General features: G+C 49.1%; 2 protein-coding genes, 1 long non-coding RNA gene and 1 other non-coding gene across 9 annotated transcripts in view; 3 read left to right on the plus strand and 1 right to left on the minus strand.

Moving 5' to 3' along the window:
* Positions 1 to 11,053, plus strand: part of TAF12 (TATA-box binding protein associated factor 12) — a 33,452-nt gene extending 22,399 nt beyond the window's left edge. For 4 of the 6 annotated variants that reach the window (XM_064589661.1, XM_064589659.1, XM_064589662.1 and 1 more), the window contains 2 exons: positions 2,867 to 2,981; positions 10,832 to 11,053. In XM_064589661.1, coding sequence (XP_064445731.1) covers positions 2,867 to 2,981; positions 10,832 to 10,989 — 273 coding nt within the window. In that variant the 3' untranslated portion in view covers positions 10,990 to 11,053. Of the gene's footprint in view, positions 1 to 2,866; positions 2,982 to 9,092; positions 9,182 to 10,831 lie in introns of all 6 variants that reach the window. The other 2 variants (XM_045898287.3, XM_045898284.3) reach the window with 1 other exon arrangement.
* Positions 11,054 to 16,094: 5,041 nt separating this feature from the next.
* Positions 16,095 to 25,075, plus strand: LOC135364207 (uncharacterized). The gene is made up of 3 exons (XR_010411038.1): positions 16,095 to 16,230; positions 17,855 to 17,990; positions 23,336 to 25,075. It is a non-coding gene; the product is annotated as an uncharacterized LOC135364207 (long non-coding RNA).
* On the minus strand, positions 17,984 to 20,186 carry RAB42 (RAB42, member RAS oncogene family). The gene is made up of 2 exons (XM_045895471.3): positions 19,518 to 20,186; positions 17,984 to 18,876 (listed from the first exon to the last, which is right to left on the minus strand). Exons 1-2 carry the CDS (start codon positions 19,754 to 19,756, stop codon positions 18,453 to 18,455), a joined length of 663 nt encoding a protein of 220 aa, XP_045751427.1. The 5' UTR covers positions 19,757 to 20,186; the 3' UTR covers positions 17,984 to 18,452.
* A 2,666-nt stretch (positions 25,076 to 27,741) lies between the features above and the next one.
* On the plus strand, positions 27,742 to 27,876 carry LOC123860706 (small nucleolar RNA SNORA16B/SNORA16A family). Its single transcript, XR_006794821.1, has one exon. It is a non-coding gene; the product is annotated as a small nucleolar RNA SNORA16B/SNORA16A family (small nucleolar RNA).
* Positions 27,877 to 27,958: the final 82 nt, after the last annotated feature.

Here is a 27,958-nt window from a genome sequence, read left to right on the forward strand (position 1 = left end):
ATAACTGATTTCAAGCAGAACTTACTGATGGGCTTCATTCAGTAATGTACTGGTAAATGTTTAGCGACCAACTCTGTGGAGAGAAAGACCCTAATTTTTGGGCGCCTGGGTGCCTCAGTCGTTAAGCGTCTGCCTTCGGCTCAGGTCATGATCCCAGGGTCCTGGGATCGAGTCCCACATCGGGCTCCCTGCTCGGCAGGAAGCCCACTTCTCCCTCTCCCACTCCCCCTGCTTCTGTTCCTGCTCTCGCTCTCTTTGTCAAATAAATAAATAAAATCTTAAAAAAAAAAAAAAGACCCTAATTCTTAACATTTCATAATTTCTATGGTGTAAATATTCCCAATATGCCCTGTTTTAAGCTATCCACATGTTAGTGAATTTAAGATTGTGAAGAAATGCATATAATCAATTGGCTTTTATGAGCTCCACTCAGCCAGTTTTAGCAAACCACTGGCTTCACTTCAGAATAATTTGTCCACAAGTCAGCCTTCTTATAGGGGATTCTCTACATGTCAGCATCTGTAAGTTTTTTCTCTGGAGTTGTTTAGGATCTCCAGAGAAAAATCCTCCAGGCTCCTATCTGGAGGGTTTATCTCTAGCTTCTGACATTATGGGAGAAAGGCAAGAGAGGGAGGCTGTGTCTGTCCCCTCCCTCTGCTGTGTCTGGTGTATTCTGATCCAGAGCCATGCCTATTCAGTTCTCGAGGGAATAAACCTACTGTGGTCTGGGTCAGGTATGTGTGGGGAGGTCACTTGGCTGCTTTTGGAGTGTGGGGGCATGGGAGACTAGTCTGTATATAGACATGTAGTAATTTCTCAGTCTTTAGTTCCATGCCTCAGCCCAGTATTCTGTGATAAATGGCACTTCCAGAACCTGGATCTTCTAGGAGTTGCAAGGGGTAAATCAGGTCAATTCTCATTGGTGTCCTTTCGGTGGGCACTTATGTTGTGCCTTCCGTCTGCAATATCAGATCCCACTTTTCCTCTGTTATCTCTTTGGCAAAAATTTACTTTAGGGGCGCCTGGGTGGCTCAGTCGTTTAAGCGTCTGCCTTCAGCTTGGGTCATGATCTCAGGGTCCTGGGATCGAGCCCCGCATCGGGCTCCCTGCTAGGCGGGAAGCCTGCTTCTCCCTCTCCTGCTCCCCCTGCTTGTGCGCGCTCTCTCTCCCTCTCTGTCAAATAAATAAATAAAATCTTTAAAAAAAATTTTACTTTAAAATTGGATTCTCTTAAGTTTTTCTCTTCTGTTCTTATTGTCTTTGTGGATTTATATGTCTTTTTTTCCTTTACTGTTATTTTAGTGCATTTAGGGAAGGAGAGGAAGTCATTTTTGGAATTGATCTGCCATGTTTAATCAGAAATCTCTCCATTAGGGGGTGCTTGGCTGACTCATTTGGTAGAGCGTGCGACTCTTGGTCTTGGGGTGGTGAATTCAAGCCCCATGTTGGGCATAGACCTTACTTTTTCTTTCTTTTTAAGGTTTTATTCATTTATTTAAGAGAGATAGAGTGTGCGAGAGAGAGAGCATAGGCAGGGAGGAGGGGCGGAGGAGATGGAGAAGCACGGAGCTGGATGCGGGGCTCGATCCCTGGACCCTGGGATCACGACCTGAGCCAAAGGCAGACGCCCAACCAACTGAGCCACCCAGGCGCTCCAGGAGCTTACTTTAAAAAGAAAGAGAGAGGAGCGCCTGGGTGGCTCAGTCAGTTAAGCCGCTGCCTTCGGCTCAGGTCATGATCCCGGGGTCCTGGGATCGAGCCCTGCATCGGGCTCCCCGCTCAGCGGGAAGCCTGCTTCTCCCTCTCCCTCTGCCTGCCTCTCTGCCTACTTGTTCTCTCTCTCTGTCAAATAAATGAATAAAATCTTTAAAAAAAAAAAGAGAGGGAGGGAGGGAGGGAGGGAGGGAGGGAGGGAGGGTCGATCTCTCCATTAGATGGTATCCATTTGGTTTCATAGGAAAGATGACAATGCAATAATGGTCTAGCAGAATAAGTAATGTCTATCCATGGTTGTAATTTTATTTTATTTTTGGTCAGCAGAGGAAGCCATGGGGAACAAACTGACGAAAATTCCAATTTTTTTCACGTAGATTTTTAGCTTCAGAATTCTTTTATTCTTCACATAGTCCAGGATAATTGATAGTGAAGTGGAAAGAACCCAGGTTTTGGACATGGAACCTCAAAGTCAAGTCCTGGGTCCACTGCTTAGCAGTTGCATGGCCGTGAGTCAGCACCCTTCTGTATAGAAGGTGGATAAAATCCCTGCCCCACTTTTTTCACAGGATTAGTATAAGGACTCGGTGAGATTAATGGAAATAAAAATGCTTTAAGAGACTGTGAATGGGGCGCCTGGGTGGCTCAGTTGGTTAAGCGACTGCCTTCGGCTCAGGTCATGATCCTGGAGTCCCTGGATCGAGTCCCGCATCGGGCTCCCTGCTCGGCGGGGAGCCTGCTTCTCCCTCTGACCCTAACCCCTCTCATGTGCTCTCTCTCATTCTCTCTCTCTCAAAAAAAAAAAAAAAAAAAAAGTGTGAATGAGGAAGTAAAATGATTCACTTTTGTTTTCCCATTTAATTCTGAAGAAAATATGAGGGTGAGGGATTGGGCTGGTTGATCCCTCTAGGTAGAAAGTACAGAGAATAACGTCCTCAGAAACGTGTGAGTTGCACTCAACCTGCTTAGTGAGTTGATGTGTTTCTAGTGTTGTCCTCACTCCTCCTCATCTTCACCATAGTCCAAATGCTGATTCCAGGCCTTCTAATAGAAAGCCTAACTAAATATGTGATTCAAGCAGACACAGTTGTCCCAGCAACAGGAGCCTGTTCTGCCAATGTCATGGTTACTCTCCCCCACTTTTGTCTCCCAGATGCTGCTGCAGATTGCTGATGATTTTATTGAGAGTGTGGTGACAGCGGCCTGCCAGCTTGCTCGGCATCGCAAGTCCAGCACCCTGGAGGTGAAAGATGTCCAGCTGCATCTAGGTATGTTGTCTCGTTTCTCCCTGAGGCATCCACACTGTTGCTCCTTCAGGACCACCAGGAACAGGTAGTCAGAGGAACTTTCATGTCAGGATTAGACTTTTGGGCTCCGGGATAGATGTATTCATTCAATTAGCATCACACAGAGAAGAGAAATCCATCCATGGTCAGGAGAATAAGCCCAGGCATTGGGTTTGCCACTTTCTATCTGTATCACCTTGTCCTTCCTCCTTACTTTCTCTTAGAGCCTATTTTCTCATTTGTAAAGTAGAGATCATAATATCATCCTTACGGGGTGATCGTGAGAATTATGGGTTATATTTGTCAGGTGACTGGCTCGGGGCCTGGCACAAAGTAAGAGTTTTGTAAATGTAGCTATTATGTCTCCACCATTTAAATAATGGTGTTTCTCTTCCAGTTTTTAGCCTATTTATCCATTCCCCCCCAAAAAATTATTATTATTATTATTATTATTTTTTAAGATTTTATTTATTTATTTGACAGAGAGAGAGCGCAAGTAGGCAGAGAGGCAGGCAAAGGGGGAGGGAGAAGCAGGCTCTCTGCCGAGCAGGGAGCCCGATGCGGGACTCGATCCCAGGACCCTGAGATCATGACCTGAGCCGAAGGCAGACGCTTAACCGACTGAGCCACTCAGGTGCCCCCCCCCAAAAAAATTATAATCATAATGTACATATAATTTTGTATTCCATTTTTCTACTTACCAGACACTAAATTCAAGCTTGGGTTTTTCTGAGAGATACTTGCTAACATTGCTAACATCATCACTTGGGAAATGAATAAGCCCCCTTCTGCACCAGTTACAATGTGCTCAAAAGAAAGTGAACAATCTTGTGAGTAAAAAGATAATCAGGCCAACTGAATGAGGCAGAAGAAATTAAGGGATTCAGTATAGATCAGCCCATGAGTAATTACTGAAAGGCTTCCTTCCCGGTGACAGGGAGATACAGCTTGGGGATGTGCTGGTAATCTTGGTGGAATAAGTAACATAATTCTGGTTCATATTGCTGGTTTTAATAACAGAGGACAGATATTCCAATTATCTATTATTAGATAACAAACTAAAAATGATAACAATGGCTTAAAACAGTAACAATTGTTTATTTTGTTCATATGTCTGGGAGTTGACTGGGCTTAGCTAGGCAGTTTTGCTGAGGGTCTCTCATGTAATTAAAGTCAGGTGGTACCTAGGGCTGAGATTGTTTTGAAGGAAGATGTATTAGTCTCCTAGGGCTACTGTAACAAAGTGCCACAAACTGGGTAGCTTAAAACAACAAAATTTATTCTCTCACATTTCTGGAGGCCAAAAACCTAAAATCAAGGTATCAGGAAGGCCGTGATCCCTCCAATGCTTCTGTGAAGAATCCTTCCTCACCTTTTCCTAGCTGCTGGGGTGGCTAGCAATCCTTGGCATTCCCTGTGTATAGTTGCATCACTCTGTCTATGCCTTGGTCTCCACGTGGCCTTCTCCCTTGTGTGTGTCCCTCTCTGTCTCTTCTCCTCTCGTGGGATGCCAGTCATACAGGATTAAGGGCCCACCCTACTCCTGTACGACCTCATCTTAATTAATCGTATCTGCAATAACCCTATTTCCAGTATATTCTGAGGTACTGGGGGTTAGGACTTAAACATGTCTTTTTTGAGGGACACAATTCGACCCATAACAGAGTTTCATCATATCCAAGTCTGATATTGGGGCTAGAAACTCTCAAAATGCTGGGATTCCAGGGGCACCTGGGTGGCACAGTCAGTTAAGTGTCAAAATCTTGGTTCTGGCTCAGGTTGTGATCTCAGGGTTGTGAGATTGAGCCCCGAGTCAGGCTAAGTGAGGAGTCTGCTTGAGATTCTTGCTCCCTCTCCCTCTGCCCCTCCTGCTCGTGCTCTCTTTCTCTCTCTAAAATAAATGAATCTTAAAAAAAAAAAAGAACAACCTGGGACTCCACAGGTCTCCCTCTCTCTGCAGTCTCTCAACATGGTCTCATCCTGTGTAGTCCCAGGATAGGTGGACTTCTTACATGGTAGCTGAAGGATTTATTTATTTATTTATTTATTTATTTATTTATTTATTTATTTATTTATTTATTTATTTATTTATTGGGGGGGGGGGCTTGCAAGCAGGGGAGGGGTGGGGGAGAGGGGGAAGGAGAGCAGCAGACTCCCCGCTGAGCTTGGAGCCAACAATGCAGGGCTCGATCTCAAGACCCTGAGATCATGACCTGAGCCAAAATCAAGAGTCAGATGCTTTACCAACTGAACCACCCAGGCACCCCCTAAATTCTATTCTTTGAGGCTATCACAAAGATATGGCCAGGTTCAAGGGGAAGGAACATAGGCTCCACTTCTTCTTCTTTTTTTTTTTTTTAAGATTTTATTTATTTATTTGACAGAGAGAGAGATAGCGAGAGCAGGAACACAAGCAGGGGGAGTGGGAGAGGGAGAAACAGGCTTCCCACTGAGCAGGGAGCCTGATGTGGGGCTCAATCCCAGGACCCTGGGATCATGACCTGGCTGAAGTCAGACGCTTAACCACTGAGCCACCCAGATGTCCCTAGGCTGCACTTCTTGATGGGAGACATGTAACGGAATTTGCAGACATGTTTTAAAACCATCACAACGCAAATTGATAGAGACAGAAAGTAGAATGGTGGTGACAAGGGGCTGTGGGAGGGGAAATGGGGACTTATTTAATGTTTACAGAGTTTTAATTTGAGATGATGAAAACGTTTTGGAAATGGATAGTGGTAATGTGCTGAATGCCACCGAACTGTATACTAAAAAATGGTTAAAATGGTAAATTTTATGTATATCTTGCCTCAAAAACCCCACACACAACAGATTATATTACTTTGAGAGTTTGGCATTCCTGTTTTTGTATTTTAATTATTGATAATACAATTAGAATATTAGTTTACTCATTAAGGGTGAGAAGTAATTATCACAGTAACAAGAATATTCACAATTCTGCATTGCCAGAACAGCTTCTGTAGCAGGCCTAATGGAGGCTGAATCATAATCAGAAGATTGCTTAGGGGGTATGGGATCGGAGCGTGGGGAATTAGGGAACCTGGTATTGAATGGCACCAGACCACCTAGGTCTGCTGCACACCACTACCCCAACAAAGATAAGCTTGCCAATGGAGCTGTAAACTCTGGACACCACCTCTCTCCTGACAGACTGGGATGGGCAGAGCCGGATTTGCTTCTGACCCGATTTCCTATACTTGCATAATTGACTAACCTCCCCTTCTGATGGATAAAGTCTTGAGAAATATAAAAAGTTCAATGACATAATGTACATGGAATGCTTTGTACAATGTTGCTTTATGCCACACATTTTTTTAAAAAGATTTTATTTATTTATTTGACAGAGAGAGACACATCGAGAGAGGGAACACAAGCAGGGGGAGTGGGAGAGGGAGAAGCAGACTTCCTGCCAAGCAGGGAGCCCGATGGAAGGCTTGATCCCAGGACCCTGGGATCATGACCTGAGCCAAAGGCAGACGCTTAACGACTGAGCCACCCAGGCACCCCTATGCCACACATTTTTACTATACCTTTTAGTCACTAAATGATTGTTGTTGCTATTACATTAATATTATATAAAATATAAATACATGCACATTTAGGGACACCTGGGTGGCTCAGTCAAGTTAAGTGTCTGCCTTCGGCTCAGGTTGTGATCCTGGGGTCCTGGGATTGAGCCCTGCTTCTCCTCTCCTGCTGTGCCTCCCCCCAGCTTATGCTTTCTGTCAAATAAATAAAATCTTAAAAAATAAATGCATATTTAAATATTTTGCTACACATATTTAATGTGTGTGCATTCTTGCCTGGTAGCTTTTTTTCAGATTAAAAAAAAATTGTTTTAAAGATTTATTTATTTTAATTTTTTAAAAGATTTTATTCATTTATTTTGGAGAAAGAACAAGCAGGGAGAGGGAAAGGGAGAGACTCTCAAGCAGACCCCATGCTGAGTGAGGAGCCAAATGGGGGCTCAATCCCTTGACGCTGAGATCATGATCTCAGCTGAAACCAAGAGTTGGACACCTAACTAACTGAGCTACCCAGCAATCCGGGATTTATTTATTTATTTGAGAGAGAGAGAGCCAGGGGGAGGAGTAGAGAGAGAGGGAGAAAAAGTCTTAAGTACACTCCCTGCTAAGTGCGGAGCCCAAGTCGGGGCTCAGTCCCACGACCTCGAGATCAGGACCTGAGCTGAAACCAAGAGATGGTTGCTCACCCGACTGCACCACTCAGGTGCCCCTAAGATTTTATTTTTTTATGTAATCTCTACACCTAATGTGGGGCTTGAACTCAAAACCCCGAGATCAAGAGTCGCATGCTCCACCAAGTGAGTCAGCCATGCGCACCACTACTCTTTCTTTAAAGAGACTTTGCAGATCCATATCCTGATCCACTTTGTGTGGATTGTAAAGTTTAATTCCCAAAGAATGATCTCAGTGTCACTTTCAAGTACTGATAACAGATATTATTAGCAGAAGCCTTCAGCATTTTTATTTTCAAAGAAATATTGGAGGAGGGACACCTAGGTGGCTCAGTTGGTTGGGCATCTGCCTTCTGCTCAGGTCATAATCCCGGGATCCTGGGATCAAGTCCCACATTGGGCTCCTTGCTCAGTGGGGAGCCTGCTTCTCCCTCTGCCTGCCACTCTCCCTGCTTGTGCTCTCTCTCTCTCTGACAAATAAATAAAATCTTTTTTTTTTTTAAGACAGGCGCCTAATGACTGAGCCACCCAGGCACCCCTAAATAAAACCTTTAAAAAAAAAAAAAAGACAAGGTGCCTGGGTGGCTCAGTCGTTAAGCGTCTGCTTTCGCCTCAGGTCATGATCCCAGGGTCCTGGGATTGAGCCCCGCATCGGGCTCCCCCGCTTGACGGGAAGCCTGCTTCTCCCTCTCCCACTCCTGCTTGTGTTCCCTCTCTCGCTGTGTCTCTCCCTGTCAAAATAAATAAATAAAATCTTTAAAAAAATATATTGGAGGAGAGCTATATATAAAATTCTTCTAGAACCAAACATGAATCATTCATGCACCCAGTAGTTACTGTACGTTAGACACAAAGTATAACTATAAAACCACTAATATTCAATTTAAGTAAGTGCTGTGCGTGGGGCAAAATAGATTTGTGAGTCTGTTTTTACTGCTTTCGGGGAGTATGATAAAGTATGTAACTCCTTTTGAGTAGACTTATTCCCTAAATAATCTTGTGTAAGTATAATTTTTTATATTGGGTATACTTAAAGTGCAACACACTTTTATTTGTGGCTTTGGGCCCATGTAGCTATGCCAGTTACTGACACAGTCTAATAAATGGAATCTCTGCCCTGTGGGAACTTCTGGTGACACTCTCACAGGGATGACATATCCACTGGCACCGGGACACAGGGCTGTGGCATGGACTTACCCATGTCTCTGTGCATTTATCCCAGGCTCTGGGATTGCACTGTGCCCTTGAATGCTCTCAACCGCCCTACGAGGTGGTTATTACAGTTGTTGCTACCATGTAAAAGATGAAGAAACTGAGACCCAGCGTCATCCAGCTCCACAATGAAGCAGCAGAGCTGGAACTCAGCTCTTAACTCCTGAACACTAGGAATGCCTGTCTGCTCCTCCTCTTCCTTTGGGTTTGAGAGGGGTGACTTTGAACATAGGAGTAAGACAACTGAAGGGGCACCTGGCTGACTCAGTCAGTGGAGTGTGTGACTCTTGATCTCAGCATCATGAGTTCGAGCCCCACATTGGGCATGGAGCCTACTTAAAAAAAAGAAAGAAAGACAACTGAAGAAACAGAGGAATTTCCTCTTCTGTGTTGCTGCATGGAAACCTTAGGGCTCAGTGCTCACAGCCTGGACTCAGTTACTCCTTTATCTTTGCAAGAAGGTTGAATGGTGTCATTTAAAACCTTGGAGGCACCACATGTGATTCTCCATTTGTATTCCATAGACCTGTCTGCAGGGCCACTGTTCATTACTACAGTTGATCGCTCAGATTAGTCCTCCCTGACCCTTGTCCGAGGGTCACACTGCACCCTGATTCTGCTTTCACTGCCCCCTTATCTCTGTGCTGGCCTCTTCCTTGCAGAACGCCAGTGGAACATGTGGATCCCAGGATTTGGCTCTGAAGAAATCCGACCCTACAAAAAGGCTTGCACCACAGAGGCCCACAAACAGGTGAGGAGCCATCAGAACCCCAGGGCAGCCACAGTCCACCCCTTGAGCTGTCTCTGAGGGAGCGCACACAGCTATGGTCCCTGCACTTTGTCACTCCCTCCACACAGGAAGCTCCGCTTCCTGGACCAAAGATCAGAGAGGGCAAGAGGCAGCAGGACTCCACAGGAGAACAGTCAGTTACTTCTGTGGTACTCTGCTGTTCCCACATGGGGTCTCAGTTTTTCCTGTCAACCCTGATGGGTGTCACTTAAAGCTGTTAATTGTAGGTTCTTCTAATATGGACAGAACTCGCCCCGTCCACATCTCCCTAATGAAATCTCTCTGCACTGTGGCTGATTGGAACGTCGTGTGTGGCCCTCTCACTAGAGGGCAGTTTAAAGAAAGGAGAGAGGGATGCCTGGGTGGCTCAGTCGTTAAGCGTCTGCCTTCGGCTCAGGTCATGATTTCAGGGTCCTGGGATTGAGTCCCGCGTCGGGCTCCTTGCCTGCTTCTCCCTCTGCCACTCCCCCTGCTTGTAGTCTCCCCCTCTCTCTCTCTCTGGCAAATAAATAAATAAAATCTTTAAAAAAAAAAAAAAGAAAGGAGAGATAGGCCGTACTTGTGCTGGAGGGTAGCACGCAGGCTGCTGTGCCAGGCCTTCTGGCCTCTGTCCCAACTTGCCATTTGTTCTCTGTCCCTCTGACTGCAGACTTGAGGGGTCAGTACAAGAACCGAACTCCACTTCTGTGCAACAAGTTGTCTCTCTCATCGGTCAATCTAATAGCAATGATGGCTTCCTTTTAACAAAGGCTTAATTTAACTGGCTGCTCTGATTTGAAAAGTGAGCTTTTTCCAAGCTTGATGGGCACATTTGGGTGGTTCTGGCTGAGTGTCCCTTGCTTGTCCATAGCCTGGATCTGTGGAGTGTGTATGTTTACAGACCTCACAGAGGAAGCCCTACAGGGAAGTCACCAATAGCCTGAATCAAAGGGCCACAGTATTCTTCAGAAGGGAGTCCCTTCAGACAGTGGATGGTCATTTTGGCTCTGTTTCCAAATTACCTACTTTTCAGCGCTCTCTCTCTCTCTCTCAGCAAGTATCATAATATTAGGACAGTGTCTTGGTCAAAAGAGTAAACAAAGCAAATCAGTAATTTGGCCAGTGGGCTGGTAATAGTAAAATTTGAAACCCCCATGACCTGAATGTTTCCCTGATGGGTTGTGGTGGAAATTGTTAGTGTCCATTTCCTTCATTGTAGGTCATCAAGTGTGAAATGTCAGCTCCCTTTATGTGTGGCCACAGGCCTGGAACAGCCCCCTTCCCTATTTTCTTCATCCTCAGAGAGATTAGTCTGGGGGACTGGAAACACACACTTGGATGGCCTGGCCCCTCAGTCCCCAGAAGACAAGAGCTATCATCTTCTGGTTTTAACCTTTTTCCATCCTGCTAACCTCCAGCAGTTTGGGTCTTTTGGTCAATGAAACGGATCCACTGTCAAACATCTCTTGGGGCCCTGAAGACCGCTCTCAGGCTCAAAGGAGCCTGCTGAGCTGCCCTGTGAATGTAGGTTCCCCAGGGCTCTGGCTTGTGGTATAGACCGTGCCCCATGTGGGTGACTGGGAAAATTCCTGACTCTAAGCTGTGTAATTGGTTATTTCGCTCTCCTTTCAGAGAATGGCACTGATCCGGAAAACAACCAAGAAATAACACACGGGAAGGTCAGGGAATGGACAACAATGTATTTGGAGATACTTGAGCTGAGACCTCAGCCATCTCATCCTTGGATTTTTTTTTTAATGCTTTACAGAGAAGCATATATTTTTTATTAACAGTGCAGCAATATCTATAATGACTGAGAGGATCTGCCAAAAGAATAAAGCCTCCTACCCCAACTTCCAGTCCCTTTTCCCTGCCGTCTCAAAGAGGAACGATGTATCTTCCAGAGAAGATTTTATTTGTGGTTTATTATATAAGTGATTGAATATGGGGCAAAGCATTATGGTCTTGTTTGGTGAGACAGTATTAGCAGGATTTGTAGAGGTTTGTGTTTCTTCTCCCTTCCCCTTTTCCCTGTACTTTGTAATGTCAGTGTTTATATGAATATGACTTTCATTTGCTTTTCCAGAATAAAGAAGTTATTAATCGAAAGACAGGGTACATGGCTTACAGCCTTTGAAAGGCCAAAGGGAGTTAAGAGGACAAGGAAGGCTGGATGTAGCTCTCTGTCAGCAGGTGGCAGCACCATTATTCATTTCTTTCTTTCTTTTTTTTTTTTTTTTAAAGATTTTATTTATTTATTTGACAGAGAGACACAGCGAGAGAGGGAACACAAGCAGGGGGAGTGGGAGAGGGAGAAGCAGACTTCCCGCAGAGCAGGGAGCCAGACGTGGGGCTCGATCCCAGGACCCTGGGATCATGACCTGAGCCGAAGGCAGACGCTTAACGACTGAGCCACCCAGGCGCCCCACCATTATTCATTTCTGTGAGGAGAAAAAACCCAGGAATTTTTCTATTATTTTACTCCAAGGAAGGCCGTACCATGAGGAGGAGTTTGAGTCCAGTTTCTCTGCCATAAAAATGGGGCAGAGTGACCTTCTCTCATGAACCCCAAACTGAAGAGGCATCCTGGTTTTGGCAAAACCTTTTTTGACCTGCTCTTCTGGAACTCCTGGAGTTCATCCTTGGCCCTAAGAAAGGATGGCAGTAACCTGGGGAAAGGCCCATCTGTGCGGGTGGGTGCCTTTTCTGTTCTTAGTTGTTGATATCCCTGATCCTGGTATTTTCACCATCATGCAAAGGAAACCAGGGCCCTAAGACCTCAGGGTCATGACCTTCAGTGGCACCTAGCATCATCCCGTCCTGAGCCCAGCATAGCCCTTGTGGATTATGAGGGTTCCTTGGGCTTCAGAGGGCCTGGCTGTTCCATCGAGGGGTCACCAGCATGGGCACATCGTCCTTGCCCTGCTTTTCACTCCCTCCCACTCGGAATTTGAGCCCAGAGCCCTTCTCTTCAAGCCTCGTAGATCTCTTGAGGCTGTGCTGATGTTCCTGTTGCTCTTGGCCAAGGTGCGCACCCAGAGAGGCAGCCAGCTTCTCCCCTTCCTCCGGCATCAGCTGTGCTCAGGCACCAGGTCTCTCTTGTGGCCTACCACCAGGAAGAGGATGTTGAAGGGTTTCACTTTTTCCAGAACCTTCCAGTGCCACTGGGTGACACTCTCAAAGGATGTTCTGTTGGTGATATCAAACAGCAAAAGGCCTCCTGCTGAGTTCCGATAGTAGGAGCGAGTCACTGACCTTGACAGCCAAGAAGGAATCCAGAATTAGTTTTGAATCCTCCATTGAGGACAGAAAGGGACAAAGGAATTGGGGCAGTTTAATGGAAAGAGCTGGGGGAGAGTCCATAGTTCTCAATTCTTGATCCGCTGTGTGACAGGTAAGTGGCTTCATCTGTCTTGAGTCTTGTCCTACCTGTATGTGGAGGGGCTGTTCGTTCAGCAAGTATTTATAAGCTGGGCCTGGGCCTGGTCCTGGGCTGGGCAGTGGGCTACACTGATGAATAAAAAACACAGGGAGCAGCCCTGCTATAGGGTGAGTGAAAAACTGCCTCTGTGTCTGGGGCACCTGGGTGGCTCAGTCAGTTAAGCCTCTGACTCTTAATTTCGGCTCAGGTCGTGATCTCCGAGTCCTGGGATTGGCCCTGCGTGGGGCTCGGCACTCAGTGTGAAGTCAGCTGGAGATTTTCTTTCCCTCTGCCCCTCTCCCCGCTTGCACGTGCTCGCTCTCTTTCTGGAATAAATGGATACATCTTTTAAAAAACAAAAAAACCTGTCTCTGTCCCTAGGGCTGCAAAGGAGAGAGAGGTTGAGGGGGGGGCCTGACCAGCTGAGTTGAGGGACTCAGGTGAAGGGGTGGAGATCTCTGAGGGAGCGAGAACTGTGTGAAAGCAAGCCTGAGGCCAGCTCGCAGGCATTGTGGCGAGGTCCAGCGCCCAGGCTTCAGAGGCTGCCATGTGTGTGTTTGTGTGTGTGTGTCTATCTGTATGTCTGTGCTGTGTGTCTATCTGTCTGTCTGTCTTGCAGGAGTGGGAGGGTGTAGTGTAGGCAACTAGGTAACCCTCCAGGCTGGCCTTGTGCTTCCCATCCCTCCTCAGCCACAGAAATACCTTTTTTCTCTTTTTTTAAAGATTAATTTATTTATTTTAGAGAGAGAGAGAAAGCAGGGGCAGAGGGAGAGGGAGAGAGAAACTCAAGCAGACTCTCTGCTGAGCTCAGAGCCCAACGTGGGGCTTGATCTCACAACCCTGAGATCATGACCTGGGCTGAAACCAAGAGTCAGACGCTCAACCAACTGAGCCACCCAGGCACCCCTGAGTAATACCTTTCTTAATTGTTAGACATTTTAGGGCTATTAGAAAGACTCCATCTGGTAAGAGGATTCTGGTGCTAAAAACAGGCATATAAACAAAAAGTTTGAAAACTGTGCAGGTGCTAGGGACCAGTGGAGTTTCAGGTGGTGGACTGATGTGATTGGGTTTACATGTTAAAAGCCTTGCTCTGGCTGCCGGCATGGAGAATGGAGTCGGAAACAGGCAGGAGGGGGGCCAGCCAAGAAGGTACTGTGGTTAATTCGGACTAAAAGTAAAGGAATATGGCATGCGAGGTTTTCCTGAGAAAGTACTAACCAAAAGATGAGGTAGAGGTTGGTTGCAACAATACAGGTGAGTTTTGGACACAGAAGGAGCCATCTGGGACCACAAAGCCATCCTGAAAAGTCTCCTGTGCCTGCATGAGGGGAAGCAGGGAGGAGGAGGCCTGACGTGGACTGAAGCCTTACAGTTACCTGTAGTTAGAAGAGGCCCCAGCGTCACCCAGTGCTAGTGCTGCCCCATCTCTTACAGGTAAGAACATCAAGATCTGGGAGGTCATTATGTCCTGTCTGAGGTCCCTGGGCAGGCCGGGACTCAGAGCTTTGCTCTTGGTCCATTGTCCATCCTCATGGGAGCCCTGGCCTCAAAGCGCTAGTCTAGTGGGGCAACAGAGCGTGAAATCTCCAGGTGCCCTGAAGGCTCGGAGAAAGAATTGATACATCCGGTTGGGCCAAGCCTTGAAGGATGAACAGAATTTTGACAGAGATGGAGGAAGGACATTCCAGACAAGGGACCCACACATGAAAGACCCAAAGGGAGCTTGTTAGCAGAAGGAGCTTAACACTTATTGGGCACTTAACACACAGCGTCCTATTTAATCCTCCAACAAAGCTGTGGGGTAGGAATTGTTCTCATTTTACCATGAAGACCAAGGCTCAGAGGTAGAGGACAGGGGCTGGGCTCCCACCCAGACATCTTCAGCTCCAGGCTGTGTGTGGAGGGCAGGATGGGTTTTCTGTCTTTACCCACTAAGTTTCAGTGGCTCCCAGAATGGGCAGGGTCTTCCGAAAGGCTCCCATGGGTGACAGACTGGCTCTGTGCCTTCAAAAGGGCAAAAGGCAAGGATCCAGGCCTGGGAGCCTGACCTTGTCGAAGCTGCTGTGGCTGGAGGGTTTAGTCAGGGTGCTGCTTTGGAGAGGGAGTTTTGCTTGCTCAGACTAGTCTAGGGATAGACCTGAAGGGACTATTCTGGAACTTCACTCTTAGTACAGAAGCAGAGTCAAGGGTAACCCTTGCTCAGACTAGTCTAGGGATAGACCTGAAGGGACTATTCTGGAACTTCACATCTCCAGGAGTGGGTCATGATCTTTAAGAACTTTTGTTATTTCCCCACAGTGTTTACTTTGGTAGTCTCTGTTCCATTACAGTGATGAATAAAATGCTCAGGGAAAAAGGGAAATTCCATTTTGTGAATTCCTACTGTGTGACCAGCACTGCCTTTGATTTCTCATCAAACCCTTTCTAAAACCCTGTGTGAGTTAGGTATTAGTATCCTCATTTTCCAGAGGAGTCCACTGAGGCTTGCGGAGATGAAGTGAGTTGACCAGGGTCCACAGTTACACATAGTGGAGCTGGGAGTCAAACCCAGGCTTGACTGCAAAGCCCACCGTAATGTAGGCAGCTGGGATGATGCTGTGGTTAAGAAGTGATACTTACCTGAGTGTGGCAAGCCAGTCTGGTCACCCGGGGAGAGGGCTGGGGCCATCCAGTGGAAGGAAATAGCACGTGCAAAGCCCAGGGCTGCAGGTGGTTCGGAATTTGTCAGGGCCAAGGAGGGGGAGAGGCAGCGCGCACTAGCTCCGGAAGGGCCAGGACTTTGAATTCTAGGAGGGGAACAGCCATGTCAAATATACTTTAAAAACTTCCCTCTGGGGCGCTGTGGATGCTGAATCAACAGGGGACACCCTACAGGCCTCAAGAGGGGCGGCACAGTCTCCACTAGAGACCGCAGGGCCTGAACTGTGACAGCAATGGCCCTCAGGGCAGGGGGGCAGGGGCGCGGAGGCTGCTTCTGAGCGACTGTGGGAAGCGGGGCTCAGCTGGCAGGTGGGTCTGCCCCCCTCCACTGCTCTTCTCTGCTTTTCCTCTTAGCCAGCGGGCTGGGCAGGGCTGCTTCCTGCTGCTGCCAGAATCCTACCCATCAAAGCCACTTGTAGCCTCCAGAGGGTTTGCCACATGGCAAGGGGCTTGTGAGCGTGGGACCGGAGCCCCGAGGCACAAGATAGGCCCTTCTGGGCCTGGCCCGAGGCGGTGGACGAGACCTGGGTTCACCAGCTGAGCCACATCAGTTTCCCATCCTGGACTTTAGGTCCCTGTCTGTGAAATGGACAAGCTGAGCCCCACCTCACAGTTTTGCTTCGGGGTTAATAATAAGCCATAGAATGAGCCCACAATGCATGAGCTTACGTGTGTGGTAGGAATTCACATAATACTTCATTTAATCCTCACAACAACCTTGTGAGACAGAAACTACTGTTCTCCCCATTCTACAGATGGGAAACTGAGGCTGAGCAGCCTGCTGAACAGTCCTCAAAGGAGGCAGCTGGGGATAGTGGGCAACATCTTCTTGGAGATGGACCCAGCCTTGGGAGGGCCTAGGTTCAGGCCGGTCCTCCAGTGCCCAGCCAGGATTTGGGCAGAGAAGGTCAGTTTTTTCTTCCTCTCTTCAGGGATTTGGGGAGGTTTTGAACACCTGACAGCAAAATCCCCACCTCCATCCCCAGGACGAGCTGCTCATCTCCCAAACAAGCTTTGGTTTACACTGTACTCCTATTCAGGGAAGCTCTGGGAAATAAGAAACCACAGACCAAGTTGAAGGTCACTCCCTGCTTCTTCACTTACTCTAGCTGCTCAGATCTCCAGTAAATTCCTAGAAAGAGCCCAGCTCTTTCCTTGTTCCTTACCTTGAGGCTTCTCCCTCTGCTCACTGGTTTCAGTTAACCTCACTGGGCCTTAGTCTGCACATCAGTAAAATGGAACAATAGTACCTACCTCAACTGGACATAAGAAGTAAGTTCTGGCCACTGTTCTTTCGGCCCAGACTGCTGCTCTTAGCTGGGCCCCTCTCCTCCTTCCCCAGCTCTCAGCTCAAGGTCATCTTCTCAGGGAGGCTCTCCCTGACCAACTGCTCTAAAGAAATCAGTCCCGTCTTTCTCAGCCCTGTCTCCAGGATCTGTGGGCTTCATAGCACTTATAACTGGAGATCATTTAGTTCACTTATTTACTCGTTTTGTTCTCTCTCCCACTAGAATGTCAACCCCAGGAGGGCTTTTCTGTCATGTTCACTGCTGCATCCTCAGAGCCCAGAACAGAGTAGATGCTTATTTTTTTTTAATTGATGAAGGAATGATAACATTCTCAAAAACAAGTCAGTCATTTCCCTCTCCCTCTCCAAGCTTCCCCATCAGTGAAATGAGGGTAACCGTGCCAACCTTGCAAGACTATCATAGGATGAGTGATGAGGTTTTAAGAGAGGAGGTCGGGAGGAGGCAGTGCAAAGAGAGACCCATCCTGGCCCAGCCCCATGGGGAGGAAGCTAAGAAACCCTCCCTGACTGGAAACCTCCCAAGAACCCTAGGAAGAAGGGATTATCAGTCACACGGTGCTGAGGAGGAATCTGAGACTGAGTAAGCCCCAGGTCACAAAGTGAGTGAAGTGGTTGTGCTCTTTTTCGCTGTGGAACTGTCCCTGCCCTTCCTGTGCCCACTGGCACAATGATACCCCCTCTACACCTGCTGAGATTCTTACCAACACAAACACTATCTCCAGGAAGCCTTCCCTGATTGCCCTAGAACATTCTCTGCCTAGCTGTTCCTGTTCCCCAGGAGGCAATTGCTGAGCGAGGATTAGCGAGCAGACATTGATTAGAGGGTTCTTGAGATCAATACCTGCTTGGGGGAGGAAGGGAGGGAAGTGGGACTGAGGGGAGGAAGAATTTAGCTGTTATGTTGTAAGAACAATGGCCTCAATCAGCCCCATGAAGAGTGATGAAGCTGGGTTTGACCTTCAGAGCTGGGGCAAGAGAACCAGGCCTTTAAACACTCCCCCACCCCCCAATAGATTCAACAGATCAACACTGGATGTGGGCAGCCCTGAGGGGTAGGCAGTTCCCAGGGGGTGCTGTGAGCCCACCATCATTGGCAGCACTTCCAGCAGCTGGGGGAGGGGGTGTTTAGGGTTTAGGGGTGGGGCTAGAAGGCTGTGGGATCTGCAGCCCTGTAGGGACATCTTGGTGCCTAATCACAGTGTCCACTATGTGCCCAACCTAGGAGATGCTCGCTCGCCTTCATGCCTGCCTCCCAGATCCAGCACCCGGCCTTGGAGTAGGGGCGCTGGGCAGCGACCCTGAGGTTCAGGCACACACTTAAGACTCATCCAATTCGGAGGACCTAAGGAGGCTCCCAGGTAGGCTTGCCCTGAAATTCCCCGCCCAGTCCTCGCCTGTGCAGCAGTGTCCAGACTCCGTGTGTCTCCGCGTCCGGGCTCGGGAGCGCTGCCAGAAATGTCAGAGGGGAAAGAGTAGTGAGGATAGTTCTCGTATTCAGCTCTTAGCGGTATGGCTGGCTCTGGCTGAGCATGTCCCCCACCCCCTCACCCCTGCCGTGGCATGGGTCTTCTATGAGCCCCACGGACAACTGAGGAAACAGGCTGATGGACACGAAGCTGCACACCTGGCTTCTTAGAGCTTTCTGGCAGAAAGGAACTGAGCTGTGAAACCCCCAAATCCGGGAGGTGTGGCTGCTAGGATACTGTTTATATTAACCCTTTGGCTACATTTGGCCCTTTGCTCTCCAGAAAGATACTGACACTCCCCATCCCAGCAGCACTTCTAAGGTTGGCACTGCTTTAACCCTTTCCTTCCCAGAGTCAACACTGGCATGGACCTGGGGGCTGCTTCCTGGGGGTGGCGCTGGGGACTTGGGTCTTGTGGATGAGCCGGACGCCCCCCCAGTCCTCCTCCAGCTTGATGTCCCCCTGATCCAGGGCCTGCTGGATGGCGTCAGCAAGGGTGCTGAAGGCCAGGTCCACATTGCAGTTATTTTTGGCGGAGGTCTCCATGAAGGCCATGCCCAGGGAGGCAGCCAGCTCCTCTGCCTCCTGGGCTGAGACACAGCGGGTGCTCTGCAGGTCACTCTTGTGGCCAACCAGTAAGAAGATCACCTTATCCGGGCCCTGAGTGGCCATGACCTCCTGGTGCCAGTCGCAGATATGTTCAAAGGACTTCCTGTTTGTCACATCAAAGACCAGTAGGACGCCCAGCACATTCCGGTAGAAGGACCTGGTGATGCACCTGAAGGAGGCGGAGTGAGCTGGGTTTATGCCTTCCAGGCCCCCCCACAGGCAGGGCGTCCCCCGCGCGCACGGACTGCCTCACAAGCCCCATAGCTCTTTTCACACTGCCGGGTGCTTCTCTGCCCCCGGCCTCTGTGTCTCTCCCAACGGAGTGCCTGCGCCTCAGCTAGGGAGCAAGTTCAAGTCACCTCCTCTCTGGACCATTCCTGGAGGAAGCAGATTTCCTGATGGCAGATTTTTGCTTCCCGTTCTCGGCCTGGCAAACTCCTACGCATCGTTCCAGGCCGTCCCAAACCTCTCTTCCTTTCCCATCTCCCTGGCACCTCCCGCTCTGCTCGCTCTGCCCCCGTGGGCTCTCTCAGCAGCCGGGTCACCCATTCCTCCAGGTCTCCGTGGCAGGACCCTTGCGCCCTCCCGGCGCCAAGGTCTCAGGCCTCTGGCTCGGGGGCTTGGCCCACGTGGCTGCATCTGTGGGACGAACGACTCCACGTGGAGGGCCAGAGAGCAGGGCTGGGACCCCCAGACCTGTACCTTGGCCACTGAGGCCGAGCCCTCGGTGCGGGGGGGGTAACCGCCCTGGAGGCGGGGAGGGGGGGCACTGACCGCGCCCCCGGGTCCCTCAGCCCGCCCGGCCCGCACCTGAAGCGCTCGTGGCCCGCGGTGTCCCAGAGCTGCAGCTTGACGCGCGGCCCGGCTCGCAGCTGCAGCTTGCGGCTGTAGAACTCGACGCCCACCGTGGGCGCCCACTCGGACTCGGGTTCGGGCTCCGGGGCCCCGGGCGCGCCCGCCACATAGCGCCGCAGTAGCGACGTCTTGCCCACGGCCGCGTCCCCCAGCAGCGCGATCCGGAACTGGTAGCGGCAGCCCCCAGCCGCCATGGCCCGCGTCCAGCCGCCCGCGTCCAGCCGCCCCGCCGCCCCGCCGCCCGGGGTCAGCGCCCCGCCCCCGAGGCGCTCCCCGCCCCCCGCCCCGGAGGCTGGCCCCGCCCCTCGGCCCGGGGCGCGAGACACCCGGGCACGTGCTCTCCTGCCTGGGGGCCCAGTGTCGTCCTCTAATAACCCCTACTTCGCGGGATGGGAGATTAAAGAAGGCAATGTGGGGAGGAGGACGAGCGAGGGACGAGAACCAAACACGCACCTGCCCGAGGCTAACACCGCCAGAGGGGTCACCTCATTCTGCGGGCCGGCTTCTCTCTCCAGCCCCACTCTCCGGGCAGTGCCCTGGTTGGGCCCCTGTTGCTGGAGCTGGAGGCACCACTCTAGAAAGTTGATGGGTTATAGGTGTCCCTTCCCCACCCAGGTGCTCCTTTCCCGGAGCTCCATTAGCCCTGGCCTAGGGCCTCCCAGGGCCTCCCGTTCAATGGTCGGGTTCAATGTTTAACAGCCCCCACTGCATCCTCAGCACCTGCTTGGGGCGGGGCCTCAGGGCCCAGAGAGGGATGCCAACAGGGCTGGTAGGAGGCCGGACAGACATAGGCAAATGCGATTCCAGAGGGAGTACTGTTGGCCTGTGGTCTGGACAACTAACATTTATGAGGCCAGATGGTCAGTTCTTCACACTCTGCTGGCGACAACTTTGAGAGCACCATAGTGTGCCTATTTTAGAGCTGAGGAGAACTGAGGCTTGTCTTAGGTCACAGAGCAGAGCTGAGACTCATATATGAGTTTGTCTCACTCTTCATTACCCCCCTGATGCCACAAAGGGGGACTGCAAATCAAGTACCAAGAGGACCAGGACACAGCGGTCAGGTCCCTGTGGGTTAGTGGCAAGGGTAAGGCAGGGACATCTGCCTCCAAGAGCCAGTCTACCCTCTCCAGTCAGGCCTTCTGGAAACCCAAGTTATCAAGGCTGGAGTTCTGGCTCGTCCCAAACAGTGCGTCTATTGGTTTAATCTCACTGTCCCAAAGTGGGTGGATTTTACCACTTTAACTTGTTTTGGCAAATTGGTGGTGAGGTGAAATCCTCACTGTTGCAAACAATCGAATCATCATATTTCCTTCTCACACAAACTTGTAAGGTGTCGTTATTCTCATTTTTACAGATGAGGAAACTTGAGGCTCAGAGATAAGGAATCCGAGGTCACTTAACAAGGAAGATAGACTAGCTGTCAAGTTTACCCAAGGCCAAAGCCTTATTTGCTATTTCTGTGTCTGACAGGACAGGCTGAGGATCTGGGAAGGCCCAGGTTTTCTTCTCACTCTTTTTTTTTTTTAAGTGGATATATGTATGTATGTATGTATGTAAGTAAATAATCTCTACACCCAAAGTCGGGCTTGAACTCATGACCCCGAGCTCAAGAGTCACATGGTCTACCAACTGAGCTAGCCAGGTGCCCCTCTTCTGGCTAACTCCTAACAAATCAATAAGAAGCCATTTTGACAGGTCTCCATGTAATCTCAGTCACTGGTCACCTGCGTGGTAGAGCCTGAAGGGGCCCATGTGTCTGCTTGTCCCCTACTTCTAGGAGTAGGAGAGAGGAGCCTGAGAATCCAGGAACCCTGAGGAGCCTCAGGAAGGGTGTGTGTTCGGGGAGGAATCCTTCCTGCCAGCTTTGCCCAAATTAAGAGTTTGCCCCACTCCCACCTTCCCCACTGATTCCTCAGTTGAGATATTTTCTCCACCTCACTCTGTTTAGCTGGAAAAATATTTTTGTGTGTCAGGTCCCTATGGATGCCTCTAGCCCCTTCTTTACCCACCACTGGTACTCTGAGCTCCAGCCATGCGCAACACCTTTCCTCTTCTCAGTCCTCTTCTCCTCTTCAAAGGGCTAACTCCTACTACACAACTTAGGTTCGAGCCCTGTCCTCAGAAAGCCTCTGACTGGCCAGTGAGGTCACATACCCTTTTGTCCGCTGCATTAGCTGTCTCCCTCCTAGGTCACTTGAGGGCAATGATTAATGGTGGTATCCCAGTGCTTGGCACAAAACAGGAACTAAGTACATATTTATGGTAGAAAGAAAGAATGAAAATGGATAAGTGCTATTGGTTCATTAATTCAGTCCGTCAAATCCCACAGTAGGGCTGGACTCTGGACTCAGGGAGCTATAGGCTCAGAGAAGACCTTGTGCAGCAGGTGATTCTGAAGCTGGGTCTCCCAGGACGAGGGCGAGCTGGGGAGTTCAAGGAGGAAGGGCACTCTAGGCAGGAGCAGCTGGACAAAGGCAGAGAGGCATAAAACAACGTGAAAGGCGGTTTGAACCCCCATTCCCAGAAGCCTTTGCAGTCAGCACCCGTGGGCAGTGCACCGGCAGCACTGGGCTCTTGGAACTTCCTCTCCTAGAGGCTCCTGCTGTGGGCGAGGGTCATGTGCCTGCCCCCTGCAGCGAGCGGCCAGAATCCAGAGGTCAGCTGACCTTGCCAGAGACTGGCTGTGTGACTGCGGCGGGGCAAGTGACTTTCCCTCCCCACCCTGCTTCCCCTTCTGCTGAGTAAGGCAGATCATGGTGCCCGCCTCACAGAGTAATCTGGAGGGGCCATGCAACACAGCAGGTGAGTCAGGCGCCTCTGCCCGAGAGATCAAGGTTTTAGTTCCAACTGCCCTCTGACTAGCTGTGTGGCCTCCGCCAAGTTTTATTCGTTAATTCGTTTACTTTGTATTTGTTTCAGTAAGTGCTAGCTCTCTGTTATATACCAGGCACTTACACAGCAGTGAAAATAAAAACACACAATTCCTGGTCTTGGGAGCTCACACTGTAATGGGGAAGACAGAAAATAAATCCATATATAATGTGATGTCAAGAAGCAATAAGTGCTATAAATAACAGTCAAGCAGGACAATGGCTTGAAGGGTGGCAGGGTGCTACATCAAAATAGGGTTTTCTTTTTTTTTATTTTAAAAGATTTTATGTATTTATTAGACAGAGAGTGTGCACAAGCTGGGGGAACAGCAGGCAGAGGGAGAAGCAGGCTTCCCGCTGAGCAGAGAGCCTGATGAGGGACTCGATCCCAGGACCCCGGGATCATGACCTGAGCCGAAGGCAGACGCTTAACAGACTGAGCCACCCAGGCGCCCCTAAGTAGGGTTTTCTGAGGAGATGACATTAGAACAGAAAACCAGGGGGAGTGAGGGAGTAGTGTGGGTGTCTGTGATATCCAGAGAGGATAGTTCCAGGCAGGAAGAACCGCAAGAGCAAAGGCCCTGAGGTGGGATCAGGCAAGGGATGCTCCAAGCAGAGCAAAGAGGCTAAGAGAGCAGAATGATTGAGGGAGCAAGTGGTGGGTGATGAGGGCAGAGAGGAGGAAGAGCCAAATCACATGTGGCTTCAGAAGCCATCATGGGACCTCAGCTTTTATTCCAAATATCTTGTGAAGTCAGTGGAGATTTTGGAGCAGGTGAATAATATAATGTAAATTTTTTCTTGGTTTTTAATTTTTACATCTTAATGGGGGTATAAATGACACACAGTAAACTAACTGTACATATTACAGAGTATAATGTAATGACTATTTTTTTTAAGATTTTATTTGACAGAGAGCGAACGAGAGAGCACAAGCAGGGGGAGTGGCAGAGGGAGAGGGAGAAGCAGACTCCCCGCTGAGCAGGGAGCCCATGCAGGGCTCCATCCAAGGACCCTGGGATCATGACCTGAGCTGAAGGCAAACACCCAACTGACTGAGCCACCCAGGCACCCAATGTAATGACTTGTGATGTAAGTGTACATTCATTAACCATTACAACAATCTAAATAATGAGCATATATCACCCCCAAATTTTCCCATTATTTTATTTGTTTGTTTGTTTATTGTAGGCTCCACGCACAGTATGGAGCCCAGTGGGGGGCTTGAACTCATAACCCTGAGATCAAGACCTGAGCTGAGATCAAGGGTCAGATGTCTAACCAACTGAGGCACCCCTCTCCATGTCCTTTTTATTTTTTTCCCCCATATCCTTTTTCAATTCCCTTCTCCTGACCACCCCCCACCCTGAGTTTTTAATTTTGATGAAATGTAACTTTTTTTTTTTTAAGATTTTATTTATTTATTTGAGAGAGAGAGAATGAGAGAGAGCACATGAGAGGGGGGAGGGTCAGAGGGAGAAGCAGACTCCCTGCCGAGCAGGGAGCCCGGTGCGGGACTCGATCCCGGGACTCCAGGATCATGACCCGAGCCGAAGGCAGTCGCTCAACCAACTGAGCCATCCAGGCGCCCTTATTTATTTATTTTTTTTTAAAGATTTTATTTATTTATTTGAGAGAGAGAGAATGAGAGACAGAGAGCATGAGAGGGAGGAGGGTCAGAGGGAGAAGCAGACTCCCCGCCGAGCAGGGAGCCTGATGCGGGACTCGATCCCGGGACTCCAGGATCATGACCTGAGCCGAAGGCAGTCGCTTAACCAACTGAGCCACCCAGGCGCCCCCAGGCGCCCTTATTAATTCAATATTGTACTGGAGGTCCTAACTAATACTATAAGACAAGAAAAATAAATAAAAAGCATCCAGATTGGAAAGGGAGAGGTAAACCTCTCTTTATTCACAGACATGTGAAAAGTCTTAAGGAATTTACATAGGAGCTACTAAAACTAATAAATGAGTTTAGCAAGGTTGGAGGATACAAGTTAATATGCAAAAATTAATTCTATATACACTAGCAATGACCATTTAGAATTTGAAATTGATAAAAGTAATACCATTTACAATAGCATCAGAAATATGAAAAACTTAGGGACAAATTTGACTAAAAATATACAAGATCTGTATGTTGAAAATTACAAAACACTGTTGAGAGAAATTAAAGATAACTTGACTGAATGGAGAGCTATACCATCCTCAAGGATGAGAGGACTCAATATTAAGATGTCAGTTCTCCCCAAATTAGTCTACAGATGCAATGCAATACCAACCAAATCCCAGTAGGCTTTTTAAAAAAATACAAATTAGCTGATACTAAAGTTTACATGGAAATACAAAAGACTCTGAATAGCCAAAACAATTTTGAGAAAGAACGAGTTTGGATGATTTATACTACCCTATTTCAAAACTTATTAAAAAGTTACAGTGGGGCGCCTGGGTGGCTCAGTCGGTTAAACGTCTGTCTTGGGCTCAGGTCATGGTCCCAGGGTCCTGGGATCAAGCCCCGCATCGGGCTCCCTGCTCAGCGGGAAGCTGGCTTCTCCCTCTGCCTGCCTCACCCCCTGCTTGTGCTATCTATCAAATAAATAAATAAAATAAAAAATCTTTTAAAAAAAGCTACAGTAATCAAGACAGTGTATTATTGAGTACAGAAACAGACCTACACATATGGTCAATTGATTTCTACAAAGGTGCCAAAGCAATTAGATGGATAAAGATAATCTTTTTCAACAAATGAACATGGAACAATTCGAGAGCCATATGTGATAAACTTTCACTCTTACACCATACACAAAAATTAATTAAAAATGAATCCTAGATCTAAATGTAAGAGCTAAAACTATTAAGCTCCTAGAAGAAAACATAGGAGAAAATCTTAATGCCTTTGAGCTAGGCAAAAATTTTTAAATTAGGACACAAAAAGCACAAAGCATAAATAAATAGACACTGGACTTCACCAAAATTAAAAACTTTTGCTCTTCAAACATCGTGGCTGGTGTGTTGAGACCAGACTATAGGGAAGAATGGCAGAATCGGGGAGACTGATTAGGAGGCTCACTGTGATTGTGGGTGGGCAGCGACAGCATCAGTGGGGTGGTAAGGAATGTCCTACCATCTTAAAGGTGGAGAATACAGGATTTGCTGACGGGTCCGAAGTAGGACGGTAGAGAAAGAGACCAGGGTCCCTCCAAGGATTTACTGAGATTGGGAAGAGCCGGTGCGGAGGAGGAAAGGCTGTGTTCTGAGAAGCCTATTTATTAGCCAGGTGTAGGTGTCCAGGAAGCTGCAGGGTGAAGGGTCTGGCGCTCAGGAGAAAAGAGGCTGGAGAAACACATTTGGGAGTCACCTGAAAGTTTCTTTCTCTCAGAGTCTGTTGTTTTCTCCATAAAATGGGAATAATAGTAGTACCTACTTTTTAAAGTGTATATTAAGGATAAAAATTAATGAAGAGTTTAAGCACAGAATAGGTATTTAATTCTTGACGACTACTTGTTTTTACACTGACGCTTACTCATTCCACTGTGCTCGTGGCACAGTGACTCCGAGTGTGGTCTCTGCGGTGGACTCGTGGATTCCAGTCCTTACCTCGTTAGCTACCTGGCTGATGCATTCCTCAGTTTTCTTATCTGTAAAGTGGGTATAACTATAACTATACACAGGGTTATTATGAAAACTAGCTGAGATAATCGAGTATCATTTACTTAGTAACCGCTCAGTAATTTATCTATTAGCGCAAGAGGCTAGTCTTGAACAAAGAATGCGTTCCTCTTCTGAGGACTCGGTCGCCTTTTCCTTCCTAAGAAGCCCTCCCCACGGGCCCCGCTCCAACAGGAGCTCCCAGAGCGCCTCCCCAAACCCACTCAGCCGCGGCTGCCCTGTCGCAGCGCATAGCGTCATTTCCCGACTTTGGAAGTCTGACTGAACTCCAGCGGGCATGGCGGGTCGGCTTCATTTGTAAGCCCAGTGCCCAGTACCGGACGTTCAGTGAATCCGGAACACAGGCGGAAAGTCGCTCCAGCCCCGGTCAAAAGGCCGGGACTCCACACGCGCTTAGGTCTTGGAGCGGGACGCGCCGCCCGGCGTGTGAGGGCGGGCGGACTACAACTCCCAGCGGTCTGCGCGGCGCGTTGCTCCAATTGTCGGCGCGGCCTCCAGGGGAGAGCCCTATATAAGCCCCCTTCCAAGACACGGACTTCCTTTTCCCTAGCCGGTGTGGTGGTGGCGTCTCTGGACCTGGAGAGCCAGGCCTGCTGCAGTTCACGCCCAGCCTCCTCTCCCCGCGCCGTAGCTTCGCCGCCGCTGGCCCCGCACCCGCCGGGCCTGCCTCCGAGGCTGCGGGATGATGAGAGCGGCTCGGAGCTGCCGGGCCTCCCGGCCCGCTGGGACCAACACCCGGAAGGCCTGGTCGGCCGCATGCGCGGTGAGAGGGGCTGGAGCCCGAGAGGGCCGTACCTGCTCCCGCCTCGGCCCGCGCATCGCTGCACCGTAGTGCGACGGGTGAGTGACGCGGGCAGGCGGCCTGGTGCAGGGCAGTCCTGGGTCTGAAGTGGCTTAATTTGCGCGGTGGTGTCCGCCAGATCTGAAACTGCCTGTTAAAGCCACGTATTGGGCGACCTTGGGGAAGTGATTTCACCTGTCGTCTGGCTGCACAACACGTTAAGCAATCCATGCAGGTGGATAAAAGGGTAGGGTTTTCTGGGGGCCGCGTTTTAGAGTCCTTTAGGTCCTATTTTGAATCCCAGTTCTGTGGCTTTCTGCATTGATTGGCGACCTTAAGTAGATAGCTTAATTGGTCTAAACTTACCGGTAAAACGGATGATAAAATGGTCCTGTGAAGATGAAATGAGGTAAAACTCTGACACATAGTAAAATAAAGTGGTAATTGGGACCTGGTAATAGGATATCTGTTTTCGGCGCCTGACTGGCTCAGTCGGTTCAGCATGCGCCTCTTGATCTCAGGGTCTTGAGTTCCATCCCCATGTTGGGCATAAGCTCAGTCTAAAAAGTACATATAAAAGGGTATCTGTTCTCTTTAAGTAGGCTCCATGCCCAGCGTGGAGCCCAGTGCGGGGCTCTGGGTTGAACGCAGGACCATAACGTCAAGACCTGTTCCGGGATAAAGAGTCTTGACTCTTAACCAACCGAGCCACCCAGGCGCCCCAATGGTATCTGTTCTCTTATTTGGTCTCCAGTATATTTCAGTCCATGAATTTGTTACGCAATAGTGCACGGGCTCTAGGTGAGTCTAGGGGGCTAGGTGGCATTTGGGAGCGGTCCTGGGACCTAAATTGCCCTGTGGCCCTTATCGAAGCTGCAGCTGCTTCCACATAGCTGCTGTGGTCAAAAAGGAGCCCAGAGTGACAGTTTTCCTTGACGGTCGCCGTTCTGTTTGCTGTAACTGATCTGCAACATTTCAGGAAAAGACAGTTCCTGTTGTACCTGCCATTTCTCAGGTATAGGTGGAGTCCTTTATTACAATTGACCGGTTTCCAGAGGCCAGCAGAAACGTCT

The sequence above is a fragment of the Mirounga angustirostris genome, unplaced genomic scaffold (assembly GCF_029215605.1).
Source record: "Mirounga angustirostris isolate CCGP_5_RB_7025 unplaced genomic scaffold, mMirAng1.0.hap1 SCAF_4, whole genome shotgun sequence".
NCBI classification, from domain to species: Eukaryota; Metazoa; Chordata; class Mammalia; order Carnivora; family Phocidae; genus Mirounga; species Mirounga angustirostris.